The sequence below is a fragment of the Mustela erminea genome, chromosome 6 (assembly GCF_009829155.1).
Source record: "Mustela erminea isolate mMusErm1 chromosome 6, mMusErm1.Pri, whole genome shotgun sequence".
Classification (NCBI taxonomy): Eukaryota; Metazoa; Chordata; class Mammalia; order Carnivora; family Mustelidae; genus Mustela; species Mustela erminea.
The window spans coordinates 83296247-83314323 of NC_045619.1; the positions used below are offsets into that span (position 1 = coordinate 83296247).

Sequence of the window (18077 nt, forward strand, 5' to 3'; positions counted from 1 at the left end):
GGTCTGAGGTGATGAGGCTGCTACTCCTACGGGCTCGGAACTAGAAAGACCGGCGCTGGCAGCCTGGCACTGTCCTCTCTGGGGACTGGATGAGTTTGTCCTGGCCTGCTGCCTTGCGCATGGTCTCTCCTGGGCTCACTACCTGTTAAGGAGTCATGGTGCATTCGAGCGGGAAGGGACCATAAACAGTGTCTATTTCTGGAGCCTTTAACTGATAAACAGAGGCCCCAGGAGGTGACGTGACTTACCTGAGCTCCCAGCTGGGACTTGAACCCAGGGAGGTCTGATTCACCGCTCTCTGGGGAGGCCTTCTGGGGCTGCATTCTATACCCCCGCCCTCTCAGTGGGCTTCTATCTCTGGCCACAGCCCAAAGCTGCTGCCTTTACGACCCTGAAGGGGGGCAAGCAGGGGCCAGCTGGGTTGTGTTCAGAATGGATTCTTCCTGAAGGGCGCTGCCCACAGGAGGGCAGGAGCCGGAGGGGGGCTGGCCCACAGCCCAGCCTGGTCCCTTCCCCACATCAAATGGGACGCATGCTATGCTGTATGGCTGAAGGCCTGCCGCTCGCCCCTCCGTAGCCCTCCGCCCACAGTACACTCCTCATCCCCAGAGGCCCCTCCACAGGCACCGTTAAAGCAAATAAAACATTTATTGTTCAGATTTTTTTTCCATTTTTTTTTCTTTTTTTTTCTCTTTTTTACAAAAACATGCATACGTACACAGGGTATGATGGTCCTGGGGAACACACACACACACACACACGTACTCTCTAACTCACAAACATACATACTCTTACTCTCCCTCTCCCTCTCTCTCTCACACACACACAAACACTTTCCTTCTTGGCCCCAGGCCTGAACCCCAGAAGCCTTGAAGACTTTGCCAGGGCAGCCTCCCCTCCCCCATGTCTTGTGTCCACTCTCCCACCCCCTTTCCCCTCAGCCAAGCTAGTCCTATGTAGGGCAGGAGTCAGAGCTGAGTGAGGGAGACCCCAGAAAGAGAGAAGGCTCATGGAGGGAGGCAGTGACCCAGGGGCCCCTGGCGGCCATGCTGTGCTGCTGAGGGGAGATGAAGAGTTTGGCACCGTTGGCTCAGGAAGCATGGAACTCCCAGAGCACCTGTCTGCTCTGCCAGGGCACTGAGATGGTTGACGTAGGGTGGCCTCTGGCGGGGGCAGGGACCAGATGGGAGGCCTGCCGATGACTACTCTCTCGGAAGGAGCTTTGTCTCCCTGCCCATTGATGGGGTGGGGTTGGGGAGGCGGGGAGAGGAAGCTTCCAGAGTCATCTGAGGAAGCAGGCAAGAAGGATGCCCCCATACTCAGGGACAGCGGACCCCATGGCTCCTCCGACCCGTCCCCCTTTCCCCACTCCAGCCCAGCCCTCAGAGCTTAGGAAGGACCACCCTGGCCGAGGCCAAGTTCACATTTCTGTGTGGAGCCTGGGGCTGTGTGCAAAGCCCAGGGTCTACAGAGCCAAGAATAGTGGTTATTGGTGGGCCCGACTGAGCTAGTCCTCCTCTGTGCAGTCCTGAGGAATGGGGGCCCAGCCCAGGGCCTGGACCCCAAAGGGGTAGACTCTGTTTTTGAAAGAGTGCTACTGAGGCCTGGCTGGCTGCCCAGCCTGCCTCCTCTCCGGGTCCTCTTTGGTCCCTATCCTAGACCCAGGGCCTTTTTCAGGCTCCTTGGGGTGACCACAAGGGGCTGTTCTCTGGCCCCGACTACCTGCCCGAAGGCTGTCTGAAGACCCCGGGAATGGGTACGGTTGCCAGAGGCTAGACAAGAACCAGGTCCGAAGGGCAGGGTGGGTGGCAGGTCCATTCTTCTGGAGCCTTAGAGATTCATTGGTTCTTCCTCCTCCACCAGCTGTTCTGGGGGCCTGCGGGGAGAGACAAGGGTGGGGCTGCCAGAGGGCCTCAGCTCAGCTTGCTGGGAGTAAGAAGGCTGGGGCGGCTGTGCTGGGAGCTGGTGTCCTCGAGCCAGGAGGGTTTGAGGGGTGAAGAGGTTGCGGGCCAGGGGCCGGGCATTACCGTTCCTCAGCCAGGATGCCCACGGACAGGGATGCCAGTGCGGTCACTGCCTCCACCTCTTCTGCGTCGGCCCCTGGCACCCTGGGTGCCCAGGAATCCGGACAAGAAGCCAGGCGCTGCATGCAGCCCCAGTATTTACCTGTGGCAAGAAGCAGAGTCAGAAAGGATTGGGGAAACAGGCCCATGCCCCCAGCCACGCCACGCGTCCTAAACTGATAGAAGGCTGGACCTCTCAGACCAAAGGCCCCACAGCAGACAGGAGCGGGCGCCTCCTCAGTCAGGGATCAGTGCTCTCCGTTCTACCCTCAGTTCCCTCATGGTCCCCCCCACCGCAGCCTGCCAGGAAGAGCAGAGCGGATTCGCTGTGGCCACCAGCGGGCCCTAGCAGGTGCCCCAGCCATTCTCCCACCCCTGACCCCTTCCCATAGCGTGGGGCTCTGAAGAGCACCAGTAGGGCCCATTCTTCCCTAGATAAGATCTGCACCTCCACGCAGCACACAGGATGGGGCATGGGAGGGGGGAAGGTCACAACACAGAGAGCTGACCACCACCACGGCTGCTCTGGGTGGCCGTCAGCAGGTCACCTAACCGCCTGGGCTTCCAACGGCCCCCACTAAGCCACGGACATGAATGAGCATCCTGCCTGCTGTTGTAAGAGATCATGTCTACGGCACACGCCCAGCCCAGAGGCCGACCCAGGGTGAAGACTCTGTACGAAGTACCAGCACCATCTTTACTGTTCTACACCTGTCCTCTACGGGCCCTGGATGTGGGCAAACCTACTTTACTCATTTTTGTATCCCTAGCATTGAACCCCGGTCACATAAAATGTTCCATAGATGCTAAGTTGCAAGTGAAAATCTAAGCTGTCTCCCAAATATTCTTCTTCTTTTTTTTTTTAAAGTAGGCTCCACATCGGGTGTGGAGTCCAATGTAGCTCTTGAACTCATGACCCTGAGAATCAAAAACCTCAGCCAAAATCAAGAGTTGGATGCTTAAGCCTCTGAGCCACCCAGGCACCCCCAAATACGGGGTTATTCTAAGACCAGTCCCCAAAGCAGGCAGAGCTCCCAAGATCGCTGTGGACAGGACTGAGGGTCAAGAACCAGCGCTTTTGGCAAAAGGCCTATTGCTACTGGCCTGGCCCTGACCTAGGATTGTGGCTGGGGATGGAAGGCCTGTCCTGCCTTGAGGAGGCAGGGAGTCCCCACTGGATCCATGGAGGGCTCCGAGAACACCCATTCACGGGGAGGGAGGCAGTCCCACCGTTATTATTGGGGTTATTCATAGGAAGCCCACTCCAGTACAGCAAGAGAGCTGCTTGCCTGGCAGGCACTGGGAGTCATGGGGCACGGGTTACTGACGGCAGGAGACCCCTGAGGTTCTGGGATCAGCGGGTACCCTTTTTCCGTACTCACTGTGCACCCGGATCACGGCTTCCAAAGAGCGGATGGCATTGAGGTTGGGTTTCTGTTTCCAGCCCTCTTCTGAAAGAGGGTCCACCTTTAAGAGAGAACAGCATGTCAGCTGTTAGGGACCCACAGGCCCAGGAATCTTCCACCCCAATGGCCCTGGCTTTCCAGATACAAACATGGCTGTGTTCCCAGCTCTGCCTAAGGCTGGAAATGCTAGTCTTAGACCTGACCTGGGGAAGGGGTACCCACTATGTCCCCCTCGTTCTAGGCCTGCCACCCCAGCACTATCTGCAAGCCCTCTGGGGGGCACCCCAACTGCCTGCACGCCGGGACCATCCTCAGGGAGCTGGACTTCCTGCTCTATGGATACACAGATGGGCGGGCAGCTCACCTTGTTGCCCAGAAGAGCAGCCACACAGGCCTCGGACGCATCACAGATGGCTGTGAGGTCATGGCCACCTTCCAAGGCCAGCACCACCGCACCTCCCGCCAAGCTCATCAGCTGCTGTGTCATGTACCCAAAACCTAGATGGTTGGGTGGGGAGGAAGAGGAGAAGCAGGCCTGGAGGAGAGGTGGACCCTCTCTGAAATTTCTCTGCTGGCATCTTTCTTTATAAATGATGCTCAGAATGCACACATCGCTCCTTCCTCCAGGCCTTTCACAGGGTCCCCCTGTGTCAGACCTATTCATATGCCTCAGTTGAGGCTTACAGGGTCTAAGGGACTTGCATGAGGCCCACAGCCAGGAAGTGGACTGGAACCTGGGGCTTGTACTCCAAGCCTGTCTTTTCCACTAAGTCACCCCCAAGCCCTGGGGCCCAGCAGGCTGAGTGGGCTCCTCCCCGTCCCCCTCCAGGAGAAGCTGGCAACTCAGCTGGGGATGGCACAAGTGGGGTGTGCATTGTGGGGAGGGGGTCCCAAGGCCAAGCTTCTTGGCTACCAGATATCACCCCCAGGTTGCAGCGTAGGTCTCCTGTGGTGACAGCCCCAGTCATGAGAAACGGCTCTGGGCAGGCCTAGGCAAGGAGGGCCCAGGGAACATCAGGCCCAGCTGCCACACCCGTCCTCACTCATGGTCCTGAGCTGGCCACTGCCACCTTCCCCAGGACTGGGGCAGTGCCTCTCCTCCCAGCCTGGCCCTCATTCCCTACCTCTCCCCCTGAGCTGGGCCCTCCTTACATTTAGCGGAAACATGGTAGCCACCCAGTGGAGCTGGGTGACCCTCGGCGGCATCAAACCCAGCTGACACCAGGACCAGGTCCGGAGAGAACTCTCGGGCGATGGGCATCACGACCATCCTGTGTGGGGGCCAGACGCAGGGGCTCAGCACTCTGTGCGGGGCTGCGGGGGGCGGGCCCCTTCCTACCAGCTTTACCGTGAGTACCCTGCTCTTGGGACTCCAAGTCACCCAATCTCCCAGCAGGATAAATGGATCCCTCTAGCCTCTCTGACCTGGCTGGCCACCCATATCCCTGGCACAGTCTAAGTATTTAGCCACCCAGAGCTCTTAACGGGGAAGGGGCAGGAAGGAGTTAGGGATGGGATCCCAAAGGAGAAGAAAGAAGAGTGTGTGTATGTCCATGGGTGCTTGGGCGCGTGCTTGTGTGTGTGTGTGTGTGTGTGTGTGTGTGTGTGTCTGTGGGGTGCGGTGGGGCAGGGCCACAGTGGGGGCAGGTCACTAAGCCTTCGGGACTGAAACTACTGGGACGCAGATGCCACTCACGTCGGACTGAGTTGACCACACCTCACCTCTTGCCACCTGAGAGCTGACTCTGTTGACGTCCTGAGCCACCCAGATTCATTCTCTTATTCTCTGCCCCTGCCGGCCCCCCGCAGCTGCCTCCCTCCGTCCCTCACCCAACTCTGGGGTCCATTTTGATGTGTTTTGAAGCCCTGGGCTCAGGGCACACAGACACTAAGAAGCCCAGTCTGGGGCTTCTCCAGAATTAGCTCTCATGGAGACTATTTCCAGAAAAGTATTTGAGACCTACTTCCAGGGTTCTCTTTTCCCAAATGGAGTATAGGCATCCCAGAGGGAAACATAAGGGCCCCTAAACAGCCCAAGGCCCTTTCTAGAATGCACTTTCTTAAGCAACTCCCCCAATACGAACATCATCTGCTCTCTTTCTCCACAATCTAAATTTCTTATCTCTCATGCAAAGCCCACCTCCTCCAAGCAGCCTTGCTTGACTGAATGTGGCAGCTATGCTCACTTCACCCTACCTATCTTCCGGCACTCAGTTCGACACTGGCTCTGGGTAACACGTGACTTGATAAAGTACCCCTGACTTTTTCATTCTGTGTCTCCCGTCTTTTCATGGGGACTGGAGGCTCCTAGAGGCCACTATAACAGTGCCTTTCCTTTTATTCGTCTCAGTCTGAAAGGCCCACCCTGGGACTGGCTTATCATGTCCAGTAACTGTTTGAGGACAGGCTGCCAAACCAACCCATCGCGTCCGGCCTGGTACTGTTGGGAAAAGAGGCACAAAAGAGTGGCCTTGCTGATTGGACCTCCTCTGGGCCCCCAGAGCACTCACCTGAAGGCAGCCAGGTACTCAGGATCCCCCATCGGGGGGTCCAGGCCTCCAGCCCAGGCCACGTTGACATTGAAGCCCTCACCGCTACCAGCTCCCACCTGGAAAACAGGAGGCAAGAGAGACCAGAGGAGAGCAGGGTCCCAGGAGAGGAACTCCAGGACGCCAGCACTGCGAGACTGGCTCAACTGGCCTTTTCACTTCCAGATAGAGGAACGGAGCATCAGAGAAGCTAACCGACCTGCCCAGGATCCCACAGCTAGTTGGGACACAGGCAGAGCCAACGGGGCTAGAAGGGAGCATGCAGTTACCTCATCCACGGCCCCGCTTCCTGGGAAGAAGTTGCCGTCATCATGGCGATGCAAGGAGATGTAGAGCACACTGGGGTCCTGGTAGAAGGTCTGCTGGGTGCCGTTGCCATGGTGAACATCCTGGGCAGGGGCATGGACAACGGATTAGTGAAGGCCTGAAGGCATGCTGATGGGGGCTGGCACAGTGCACGGAGGTTTCAAGTGTCCCTTGTCTGAGGGTCAGGACCCTAGACTGGGAGTAGGGAGGCTGGGGTTCCCAGAGCGACACTGTTGAGTCGTCCCAAGTAGTCCTCTGGCCCACTCTGTGCTTCTCCGTGTGCGCACATCTGGGCACACACAGCCCTGGACCGGGAAGACTATACCGTGAGACCCTGAAGGGGAGGAGGCATGCCAAGGGCCCACTGGTCAGCGGGCACAAGACATGTACGGCAGAAGAGGGGCAAGTCCAAGCCTACACATGTCAGGAACCTTCACTAACGCATCTTGCCCACGGTCAAGGAGTGATAAGGTGATCGGAAACCAAGCTCAGTTATGGAGGGGCAGGTCTGTGAGGCCCGGGGTCACCACTGCTAGGAAGAGCTGTGGTCTGACACTTGGTAAGTCACAGGACCGTGTTTGGGCACAAGGGTAGAAATTTCCTCTGCAGTCAATAGCTGTAGAGGCATGTCGCATTCACAGATGCTCAGGCAGAGTGTCTGGCTTAGGTGCATGGACTCCAGAGCTAACTGGCCTGGGTTCAAGTCCTAGTCTCAGGATTTACCAGATTTGTGACTGTGTGTGAGTTACTTAACATCTCTGGGCTCACCTTCCTCATCTGAAACCAGGTAACAGTCAGGTTCAGACCCATCATAGGTCAAACTGCAGGGTCTAGATGTGATTAGGGGCACGTTGAGGTGACCTGCTATCCCTGTGACTGTAGGGGCAATGCAGTGACACCTGCAGAAAGAAGCCACTGGAGGCCAAAGAGCACTCAAGTGGCTCCTCCCGCCATGGGAGTTCGTGATGGCTGAGGGCCTTCTCACACGCGGTTGCTTCCAGGCCTCCCGGCAGCCCCCCAGTGTGACTCTTATCTTTGCCCACATTTTATATACAGAGGGACGCAGAGGCCCAGGAGGCTCGTGCAGAACTCGGACAGGAAGACAGATCCTCTGCTGCCAGGCTTGGGGCTCTTTCTACAGGGCTCTCGGATCTGAAGGGGCCAGGAACCAGGAACTGGGACCTACCCAGTCCATGATGAGGATCTTGCTGGCCTTGCCCTGCTGTTGAAGCTGCCGGCAGGCGATGGCCACGGAGTTGAAGAAGCAGAAGCCCCTGGGAGGAAGAGAAAGAGAGGCTCTGCCCGGCCATTCTTCCCCTGTGTCTTCACCTCTCCCGTTTCCTCTGGCCGCCCTGTCTGGCCCGGCCCCAAAAGGCTCAGGGGACAGAGCGGGTAATGCCCCCCCCATCTCACCCCCTCCCTGACCTCCCCCCAGCCTTACATGGCTGTGGAATGGTCAGCATGGTGTCCTGGGGGCCGAACCACTGCAAAACCATTCTGGAAACAGAAAGAATGCTTGTCAGCCAAACGGCCAGCACTCAGACCCACATCTCCACAAAGCTGCCCCAAGCTCAGGCTCATGCCTTGAGAAGGGGCCGTAGGACAACAAATGTCAGCAGATCTGACCGCGGCCAGTGGGATCTGAGGTGCCCTGAAGCCTGGCGGGTGATTTTAGGGTGACGGTGAACACCTCCCACCCTGGTGTGTCCTGACTCTCATCACTTTTTAGCAAGAGCTACTATTTTTCGGGCAAAAACACCATGCCCGGCACTGTGCCCCAGCACTCCATAAAAGCGGGACTTCATCCTGACAGCTCCCTGAGGTAAATGTCGCCTAATCCTCACAATATCTCCATGAGAGAAACAGGGTTCTCTCTAGTTCACAGCTGAGGAGAATCTGAAGCTTGGGCAAGTTAAGTAGCTTGTGGGAAGTTGCCCGCTTGTCAAAGGGTGAGGCCAGAAGGTACAGCCCAGCACTGAGCTCTTAATTGCACGCCACTCTGAGGAGGAGCAGGGACACCGGACATATGCCCCCCTTGGGCTGTGAGCTCTTCAACAGCAGGGGGTTCGGGCCTCAGCACAAGCCCCTGTCAGGTGCCCGGCCCAGAGTGAACAAGCACAGGCACCAACCCGGTCTATAAAACCTCGGATGGCAAAGAACCGATCTGCTGATGGAAGAGGTCCAGAGATGCTCTGCAACTGCCCGGTGGTCACACAGCGGGTCTGTGTGTGAAATGATCCTGAGTAATTACGACTCTGGGTCTCTTAGAGACCAGCGGCTTGATCCCCAGCAAATAGCATGAGCATAAGGTTCGAATCTCAGCTCTGTCGCCAGAACTCTCAATTTCCCTTCCAAAACCCTGAGGCACTATCCAAGAGGAGTGAGAGGCCTGCGGTTCTGGATTTGACCTTCCCTACTGCCCCACCCTGCTACCCTCTCTGTGGCTGACCCACTCTCCACTCACAGCTCCTACCTTTAGCTCACGGGAAGCTACTTTGAAGGCGAGGTCAGTGACACTACCAGCGGCCCAGCGGGCTGCGTTGGAGGAATGCAGCTCGTTCCAGATGGTATCGGTATCCACCTGTGGGGGCCAGAGTCAGGGCCCGCATCATCCAAGGCCCCCACAGGAACCAGGGCCCTCTTGGGCGGTGCCCACCCCACGGCCAGGACCCCAGGGGCAGGGAACTGGGCAGACAGTGCTGCCTCCCCAGGGCCCCACCACCCAAAGGCAAGGCCTCCTGTGTCCCCCAATCCCAGCATGACTTCTTCCCAGCTTCAGTCCATATCACCAGCCCGTATCTGGCCAGCACTCTGCCAGCAGCATCGCGCCTGCCTCCCCAGTCAGAGGAGGGGGCATGGCGTTACCTGGGCGGGACTTGGGGTTTGGACCGGGAGGGGGTTTTAAGCCCCAGCTGACTCTGCTCAGGCCCTGCGGGACGGTCGGAGCTCGAGGGGCCGTCTGCACCACTGTCTTCCACTCAGGGCCCCTAGCCCAGGCTGGGAGGCCCCCCAAACCCAGTCCCTGGGCCTCAAGGCTAGGGAGGGGCCGGGGGGCATGATGGGGAGATGGGGAGGGCGAGGCGGACCAAGAGAGGCGAGGAAGGCAGAGAGAGTCGCAAGAGGCTGGAGAAAGAGAGAGAGAGAGACAGACAGAGAGGGAGAGGAGGGAGGAGAAAACAGAAGCAACAACAGTTGGAAAAATCAGAAAGTGGCAAGAAATGGGAAGTTGTGAACAGGGCGCTGACTGGCTCCCCAACAGCCCCCCAGCTACAGCTCCCACTTCCCTCCAGAACTAGGCCTCCATCCCCTGCCTCCGTACTCCGGGCTGGGACGCCACCAGAGGAGGCAAGGAGCCCGCTAAGCAGGGTGAACTGGGAGGAGGGGAAGCTGGGCTGTGGGAGAAAATTGCCTGGGTCACCAAGGACCCTGGAGGCATCCCCACAGCTCCGGCCAAGCAGCCCGACTCCGCCCGGAGGCCGGCGTGGAAGGGTGAATCCCGACCACCACCAGGGCTTTACGAAGGGAGACAATCCCCTGCTCTTTAAGCCTCACTCCACATCTACTGAACACCGTCTAAGTGCAAGGCAAAGGGCTCCCCGCTCAGGAGACACTGACGGGTAGAGGACACACCTGGCCACAAGGAGCTTCTAGCCGGCAGAGGAGCATTATGGGAGAGCCCCTGGCCCAACAGGTCTGGCAGGACCCCAAGAACAAGCAGGTAGGGGCTGGGCCTGGGAGAACAGAAGGGAGGAGCTCCAAGAGCCCATGGCAATGGGCGCTCAAGCCCCCCGGGCACACTTACCCCTACCCCACCACAGGGCAGCATCACAAACATCCGCTGTGCCAGGAGCCCTGTGGGGAGAGGCCCAGTGTGTGTGAGCCCAGAAGCCTCTCAGCTCTGGCCTGAGGGGGGCTGGGGCCGGGGAGTTGGGGAAGGGGAACAGCGGGCGGCAGGGGGACTCCTAGGATGCCCGAGGGGCAGGCTGCGTGGGGCTGGGACAAGAGAACACAGCAGCTGGCCGGGTCAGGGGAGGCGTAGGGTCCCGGGAGCCATCGGGGTCCCTACCTGCCAGCTTCCCATTGTCCAGTTTGAGGCGGCTGAGCGGGTTGGTGCCATAGAGGAGCACGTGCCGCTCCGAGTGCACGGACTGCAGCTCCTCCAGGGAGGCCTTCCGGCCCCGGAGACACTGAGGATGGGCCCACAGACCTCCTGAGCCCGGGCTCCCCCAACCCCTGCCCCTGCACGCTTCCTCCCCGCCACGACCACTGCCTGCTCAGGCCCCTCATCTCCCACCCCCTGTGGTCCCACGCACCCCCACGCTGCCTCCTCACCTCGCACTGGCTCCGGAGCCCCCGCTCCTGCAGCCGGGACCAGATGCTCTGGATCCGGCCTGCGTGCTCCGGGTGCCTGCTGTTGTCCCCGCAGGAGCACTGGTGCTTCAGCATGACCGAATCGTAGACGAGCCCTGCCGAGAGCAGGACTCAGGATCCAGAGACCAGGGGTCCCCTCTTCCCCGCAGGGCCGCACACATCACACCCACATGGAGCCAGACCTGACATCCCATCGCTCCCAGACTCACACAGCCCCACATCCCCCACCCAGCCCCTCAGCCTTTCACACACACACACACAGGTGTGCCCCAGCCAACACCTCCGCCACAGAGCCCCTGACTTCCTGCCATCCTGACTCTCCACACATGGCTTCCTGTGGCCACCAAGACCTCGAGAGCTCTAAGCCTGACCAAAGGGGGCCTAATGTTGGGGTCTCATGCTGGACGTTCACAACCCAGCCAGGCTGCCACAGGGGTGTGAGAGGAGAAAGAATTCCTCAGAAAGCCCCAAGCCAAGAGCTGGGAAGCTCACAGTGACGCAGAGCCATGTGACAAGACAGATGCAGTTTTGGGGAAGTGACTGTTTTGGGTTGACCAGCAGGCCGCCTACAGAGTCCTGCACACGGTGGATGGGTCACTTTCAGCATGCCTCAGGACACTGGGATCTTCAAAATGCTCATCCCACTTGACCCAGGGAGGCCGCTCCTTAAGAGCAGCCCTTGGGAAACAATGCCAGAGATGAGCAAAGACTCACGGACAAGAAATTCTCACGAGTGGACACCTATCCGCCCCACCAATAAGAAATCGTCAAAAAAAGAAAAATACTGTGATGAAATACTATAAAAAATCTCATTTTTAAAGGTTAATTGTATCATGACATATTCATAATATGTTAACAGAATAAAGCAGGGCTCAACACGCAATGGGTGTGTGTGGTATCTATACACAGCTTTCTAGGACAAAGGTGGTGCTGAACTACACAGCAGCACTTAGGAGAGGTGGCTTTGGGGTGGTGGGAGACCAGTCGGCTATTTTTATTGTATTCTTATATTTTTTGGTGTTTTTCAAAATTTCTAAAATACTTTTGAGCTCTTCCTTTACCAACAGAACAACCATACTAAATATCATTTTTGAAAGGTCAGGGGAGTTCTGGGTTGTCCAGAGACCCAGATCCTTAACCTGGCTTGACCCTCAGCTTGCTCGTTGACCACAAGTTTGTCACCTTAGTTCCGAGCCCAGGTGTCCTCATCTGCACAGTGAGGACCATCACCCACTCCACCTCCTTCATGGGACACCGTGAGGCTGTGACAAGGCCAAGCAAGTGCTCTGTGGCCTCGAACAATGTCCCAAGTGACAGCAAGACCAGACATGGACTTATGCCTGAGCCCCTGTGGGCTCCCTGCCCCTTCTCCTGTCCCACCCTGATCTTGGCCTTACCTGTGGTGAAGGGCAGGCTCCTGGAAGGGGTTTCTGAGCTGGGCAGGACACGGGCCTGACTGGCGGGCTCTGGAGTTGGCAATGAGGCAGGAGCGGCCGGGGATGACTGAGCCCTGGACAGGGGCCGGTGACTGCCCTGGGCCAGGGGAAGCAGTACAGAGTCCCCAGTTCCTCCCCGGGGGAGCCGTCCAGCCAGTCGCTGCTGCTCCCAGAGGAACACCTGAGGGACATAGGGGGCCTCAGTCTCCAGGTCTCAGGATTCTGCTCCATCTGCTGCTGCCCAGGGCCTTGGAAACCTCTGGGCAGGTCCCTTTTGGGAGAGATTTTTAGCCCTGCCTCCTGGCAGGGCTCTGGCCTTTGATCTCTGAACCCTCGGCCCCCCGCACCACCCCCAGAAGTCAGCAGCCCAGAATGACCACCCTGTACCACCAGACTTTCTCAGACCCTTGGGACTCCAAAGCCAGAACCTAGGTAAGGGGCCTCAGGCCAACTGCCCAAGGATACAAGGACATGCATGAGCCACTGCATATGTGTGGACTGTTGCCATGCACGGTAGGCTGAGCTGTGTCCCTGCCACTTCCCATTCATGAAGTCCTAAGCCCCACCCCAGTACCTCAGAATGTGACCTTATTTGGAGACAGGTAATTACAGAGATAATCAAGTTAAAATGAGATCCAGTATGACTTTTGTCCTTATAAAAAGGAAAAAGCTGGACCCAGGCAGGCAGAGGGGGAAGATGGTGTGAGGACACAGGGAGAAGACAGCCATCTACAGCTGAGGACAGAGGCGGGAGCAGCCCCTCCTTCATGGCCTTCGGAAAGACAAACCCCAGTGTCGGCATTTCAGCCTCCAGAACAGTGAGACGATGTACTTCTGTCGTTGTAGGGGCTGGGTCTGTGGTCCTTGTTCCAGCAGCCCCAGCAAACTCAGCCCCATGATTTGCCTCACACTGAGAGTGCTGCCCACACCTGGCTCTGTCCCATTTCTGGTCCCAGTCCCCGTCCTGGACACCGGACAACGGGTCACAGGGGAGAGGGGCTGGGGCAGGGACGTGCACGGCTTGGTGAGAGGCCAGCCTCAGCACTGGACAAGGGACATGGCTTCCCCCAAGCCTGGCAGGCTGCTGATTGTGCCTGTGTGTATGTGTGTGTGCACGTACACACACGTGTGCATGGTGGGGGCATGTCTGCACCTTGGTATGGATCTGTTAGGGCAAACTGGGTCCCAGACTTGCCTCCTGCACTGAGGAGCTAGCTCCCTCCCTTCCATCTATGCTAGGCCCCAGGGTCTCCCGACTACACCTTTCCAGGCACATGGGTGCTGCCATACCTGCTGGTGCTGCTGGAGAGGAACAGGGCCTCTGGCTTCATGCTGCCCGTGGCTTGATTCCCTGTGTTCCAGGCCGTCATCCCCCACTGGCCCCACTCCCCCACCATCTGTCTCTAGGTCCTCAGCGGAGGGTATCTGCCGCAGTCGGGGCTTCTCACTGGGCTTGGCTGGCCTCTGGGGAAGGGAGATGCCCACTGAGAAGCCATGCTGGGACGCAAGCTGTGCGGTGGACCGTGGTGGGCTGGGCTGTGTGGCCACTCATCTTGTTGAGACTTCAGTGGCCACACGGCTCTGGGCCCTTGGGAGCCATGTCCTCTCTCTGGCCCTCCAGGTCCCAGCCCTTCCTGAGCCTCCCTTCTTTCAGCCCCCAGAGGCCCAGTGAAGCAACCCCTCATCACCTCCCCTAGCCAGTCCCCCTCACCTTGATCAGCTGGACGTGAGGTTTGAGCCGTTCCAGGCGGGGCTGCAGGGGGCCCAGCGGTGGGGGGGCGGTGGCGCTTGGGGGCAGGGGCTCTGAGCGGGTCCGGCTTAGTGGCCGGTGGAGGCCTGACCCAGAGAGCCGCTCGGTGGTCAGTAAGGACTGGGCAAAGTGGAAGGGCAGGGGCCCAAGCCCGGGCACTGGAAAGAACGGGGTGTGGGTGGGGCATAAGGAAGGAACCAAAGGGAGGGACGGAAGGAAGCAAAGGCACGGGGTGGCCGGGGGGCACGGGCTCACGGGGAGACGCGCAGGATGAGGGGCTGCGGAGGGGGCAGGGAGGAAGGAAGGGACCCTTCCCAAGCCTGGCCCTTAGCAGGATGCAGGGATCAGCCCCTCCCCTGGAGAAGCCTTAGAACTCACCAGTCAGCAGAGGGGTGTGAGAAACTGAGGGATCCAAGAGGAGGATGGGCTGTAGTCGAGAGGGCAAGGGGCCTCCAGCCTCATGCTCCAGGCCATGGGGCAGGAAGAGGGGAGCATGGGGGCTCCCCAGGACCGGCCCCCGAGGGCCCAGAGTCGGATGGGTCCTACGGTCAGCATCAGCCTGGGGGGAGGCAGGGAGACGTCACAGGGGGGAAGATCCCCCGCAGAGAGAGCAGGGAAGGTGCTGGGGTGAGGTGGTAGGAGAAGGCAGCGAGAGAAGCTGGGGGCTTGCAGTGGGGGGGAGGGCGCCTCAGCCACTCACCCTGGCAGGGGCAGGTAGCCCCAGCGTGATTGCGGGCAGCAAGGACACTGTCGGCAAGGCGAACGGGGCCAGAGAGGTCTCCTGCAGCCGCAGCCGCTGGCCCAAGAGCGCCTGCCATGGGGAGCAGGGCAGGGGTCACCGGTCCCAGACCTCTACCCCGGGCCTACCTTCCCCAGAACCCCCAGGAGGCTCAGGTCCAGGCTGCCCAGACCCTGTGGCCCCAGCTCGGTCAGGGCTACTTGCTGAGAAGAAGGCTGAGCCTCAGAACTGCCCCCGAGAGCCCAGCCTGGCAAGGGCTTACCTCGGAGCCCAGGACTGGGTTAGGGCCGTGCTCGCTGTCATTGGGGGAACTGCAGCCCGAGGCTGGCGTGCTGCTGCTACTCGGGGAAGAGTCTAGGGGCAGCGGAGAGGGAAGCACAGTCAGAGGCCCGGTGTGGCCAGGACAACGGGGCCAGTCCCCCTTCCCCAGGGGGGTGGCCTCTGCTTCCTGCTTTCTTCCCAGAAGGGCAGGAAGAAGGCAGGCCACCACTCATCTCCGGTGTCTTTGCCCACTTTTTTAAGGTGCCCCTTCTTCGAGGGCCCCTTAGCCAACAGAGCAGGAGCTGGCTTTTGGCCTCAATCAGCCTCCCTGGCGAGTGTGTTGGACACAGCCTGTATAACCGCGCACAGTCGTCCTGTCTGGGCAGGCCCCAACCCAGAGGGACCACACAGGCCACCCCACCCGCCCTGCTGGCCCTCACCGCCAAGGGTCTCGGTAGGCCGCCGCCGCAGGCTGGGCGGGGCGCTCTCCTTTCTGAGCAGGGGGTTCTTCCTCCGCTCCAGGGACTTCTTGGGCTTGTAGCGTAGCTTCAGGTTGGGCTCAGAGACTGTGGGAGCACCAGTGTTACTTGGCCCCACACCACCCTCCTCCCTCCCAGTCACCTCTGGGCGAAGGCAAGAGAAGGCGGCATCAGGGAGAAAAGCACGGTGAGCTGACCTGCTGCAGCCCCACGGGCTCTCCCGCTCCTCCAGGCTCCTGACCCTGCCCTGGAGGGTCCTCACCTGCCCGCCCCACTCACCTGTCTTTCGGAGAGGGAAGTGTTCTGGGGGGTCATTGGGCAGGCTGGGAACAGGAGGCAGAAAGCTGCTGAGCATAGAGCGAGCAGCTCCTTCCGTCTCCAAGGGCTCGAGAGTTCTGTGGAGGGAAAGCCAAGGTGGCTTCAGAGGCGCAGGGATGCCCAGAGGCCTGGCAGCAGAAGGCTCTGCAAAGGGCTCTTCCTGAGCCTGGGTCCCCAGGCCCTGCCAGGAGATGCAGTCGCTGACAGGGCCAGGCAGCCTGTGGCCGTCAAGAATAGGGACATATCCAGGTGGCAGGACCGGGCCAGCCTCCCGGCCAGCTGCTGGGCCAGGCAGGCCTCCATCTAAGCTTAGGAGCCAGGGTCCCAGGACTGGGGTGAGAGCCAGTCACCTGTCTCCTGTGGGAGGAAACTGCTCTAGGAATCAGGATAGTTTTGTGCTTTGGGGAAATCCTAAAGAGCAAAGGGACTTGTGTGGGAAGAAGAAAGCCAGCGTGGTCTGTCTGTGCTGGGGTGGGGGGGCAGGTAGGAAGGGCTTCAGGTGGGGTCGGGAGTGATAATTAAAGGACAGAAGGGGGCAGGTGGGAGGAGAGAGGTTGGGGCAGCACTGTAATTAGAGGTGAGGGGGATGGGTCTGCTGACAAGCAGCTAGGAGGCAGGGGGAACGAGTACGAGGGCTCATGGGGTGGACACTTTGGGAGGAGGCATGACGGACACAAGGGAGCCGTTGCGACAGCGTTACCTGTAGGGAATGCTGGGGCTGTTGGAATGGACTGTTCTCTCTAGGGCTGCCTGCTGCTTCTTTAGAATCACTTCTGCCAGCTTCTGCTTGACCACACTGCTGGCCACGGCACCTGGGGCAGGGGAGTCAGGAGTGGGTCGGGGGCAGGTGGACGGTGGCCTCCCTGGCCCACCGCCTGCCCATCGTCCTGTCCCTACGGAGAGCCAAGCCTGGTGCCCCGCCCCTTCCGCAAAGCCTCCAGACCCCCCCACCCACATTCACAGACGGCTCACTGCAAGCAGAGGGAGGCCCCAGCCCTCACACACCACCCCGCCTTCTGCGGCGGGCCCTGGACCCCGGGCCGGGGACGCCTCCGTTCTTACTTCGCTTGCTCTTGTCCTTATTGAGAAGCTGCCGCAGCTCCTGCTCCTGAGGCCCCACCTGCAGCTGGGGCACCGGCGTGTCCATGGGGAGCTGTGGGCAGGGCGGGCCGCCCAGGAAGGGGCAAGGAGTTGGAGACTGAACCGAGGGTCTGGGAAGGCGGAAGGGAGGCTGGGAGGCTGGGGGCTGAGCTCAAGGCCGCCGCAGGGGCAGGGAGCACGGAGCTTACCCTCATGGACTCCGCGGAGCGAGGCTGCAGGCCTGCGAAGAAGAGGTGATGGTGCAGGCGCTGGGGGTGCTGCAGGGCGAGCAGCGCAGGCTCCGGCGGGGGCTCCACCGCGGGCCGCTGGCCCACCCGCAGGTCCATGGGCTGGGGTTGAAAGCCAGGCGTGTCCACGCGGGGCCTGGGGCGGCCTGCGGGCACACAGAGGGGGCCCGCTCAGCCTCCTGCAGGCTCCCTGGGCCACAGCGGGACACTGTAGGGGCCTTTCCTCTGTCACTGTGGTCCCACGGGGTAGGGACTTCCAGCTCCCATTTCACGGTGGGGGTGGGGGCGGGCAGGCGTGGAACCAGGTGGGGTTAGACCATGGAGGCTGTGCCCGAAAGGACCCTCCTGACTCCAAGCACCAGGCTTTTCCACTAACTGGTGTTGCCGCCCCAGGGCAGGGGCTGGGAGCTGGGAAGACTGAGTGACAAGCCCTGCGGGGGAACATTCTGGGCCCTGCCATCTCCTTCCCTTCTTCCCGCCGGAATAAAGATTTGGTCAGGCTGACCCCTAATGACCTGCCCTCAAAGACGGCGATCCGCCAGTCCCCTTTGTTCAGCCTCCAGCCCCAGCCGGCCTCGTGGGCTCTCCCAGGTGCCACCCCGCACCCCATGCTCTATCCTAGGCCAAAGGCTAAAGTGACCACGCCTTGAACGTACAGCAGCCCAGGCCCACCATCCCGAGCCTGCACAGCCCTATTCACAGGGCAACCTCCTCAGTTCACTGGGCTCCTACACCCCTGGGGCCTGCTCCAGGCCCGTCCCTGTGAGGACGGCAGGCCCAGCCGCCTCTTCTCAAGTGTGCTCTGCGCCCACACCAGGAGCACTTTTCCAGGGCCATGGGGGCAGGAGCTATTTCTCACTGGCTGCCAGACCAGGTTCTAGGCCCACACAGCCAGCTGGGCCAGGCTGGACTGAGCAGCGGGAGCGTCTGCAGAGCCGTTATCCTGGGGCAGGCGAAGCTGGCGGGGGTGAGAGCAGGGGCCCTAGGACAGAGCACACTGCTGGGGAAACCTTTCCGGAGAGGACTCCTTCAGCTCCTCCGACAACACATGGCAGCCCCCATCAGGGCAGC

General features: G+C 60.0%; 1 protein-coding gene across 10 annotated transcripts in view; it reads right to left on the minus strand.

The window, feature by feature from the left end:
* Window positions 1–630: 630 nt before the first annotated feature.
* HDAC7 (histone deacetylase 7) overlaps window positions 631–18077 on the minus strand; it is a 36882-nt gene continuing 19435 nt past the window's right edge. For 7 of the 10 annotated variants that reach the window (XM_032347986.1, XM_032347987.1, XM_032347988.1 and 4 more), the window contains exons 3-26: window positions 16968–17152; window positions 16741–16831; window positions 16379–16490; window positions 15640–15755; window positions 15322–15447; window positions 14883–14974; window positions 14582–14692; window positions 14260–14440; window positions 13843–14039; window positions 13422–13595; window positions 12093–12312; window positions 10657–10790; window positions 10391–10511; window positions 10127–10176; window positions 8798–8905; window positions 7766–7821; window positions 7511–7598; window positions 6288–6407; window positions 5980–6077; window positions 4622–4740; window positions 3834–3967; window positions 3446–3530; window positions 2028–2166; window positions 631–1876 (exon numbers count right to left, since the gene is read on the minus strand). In XM_032347986.1, the coding sequence (XP_032203877.1) occupies window positions 1831–1876; window positions 2028–2166; window positions 3446–3530; window positions 3834–3967; window positions 4622–4740; window positions 5980–6077; window positions 6288–6407; window positions 7511–7598; window positions 7766–7821; window positions 8798–8905; window positions 10127–10176; window positions 10391–10511; window positions 10657–10790; window positions 12093–12312; window positions 13422–13595; window positions 13843–14039; window positions 14260–14440; window positions 14582–14692; window positions 14883–14974; window positions 15322–15447; window positions 15640–15755; window positions 16379–16490; window positions 16741–16831; window positions 16968–17152 (2903 nt within the window). In that variant the 3' untranslated portion in view covers window positions 631–1830. Of the gene's footprint in view, window positions 1877–2027; window positions 2167–3445; window positions 3531–3833; window positions 3968–4621; window positions 4741–5979; window positions 6078–6287; window positions 6408–7510; window positions 7599–7765; window positions 7822–8797; window positions 8906–9189; window positions 9448–9954; window positions 10177–10390; window positions 10512–10656; window positions 10791–12092; window positions 12313–13421; window positions 13596–13842; window positions 14040–14259; window positions 14441–14581; window positions 14693–14882; window positions 14975–15321; window positions 15448–15639; window positions 15756–16378; window positions 16491–16740; window positions 16832–16967; window positions 17153–18077 lie in introns of those variants that run through there. The other 3 variants (XM_032347992.1, XM_032347991.1, XM_032347993.1) reach the window with 3 other exon arrangements.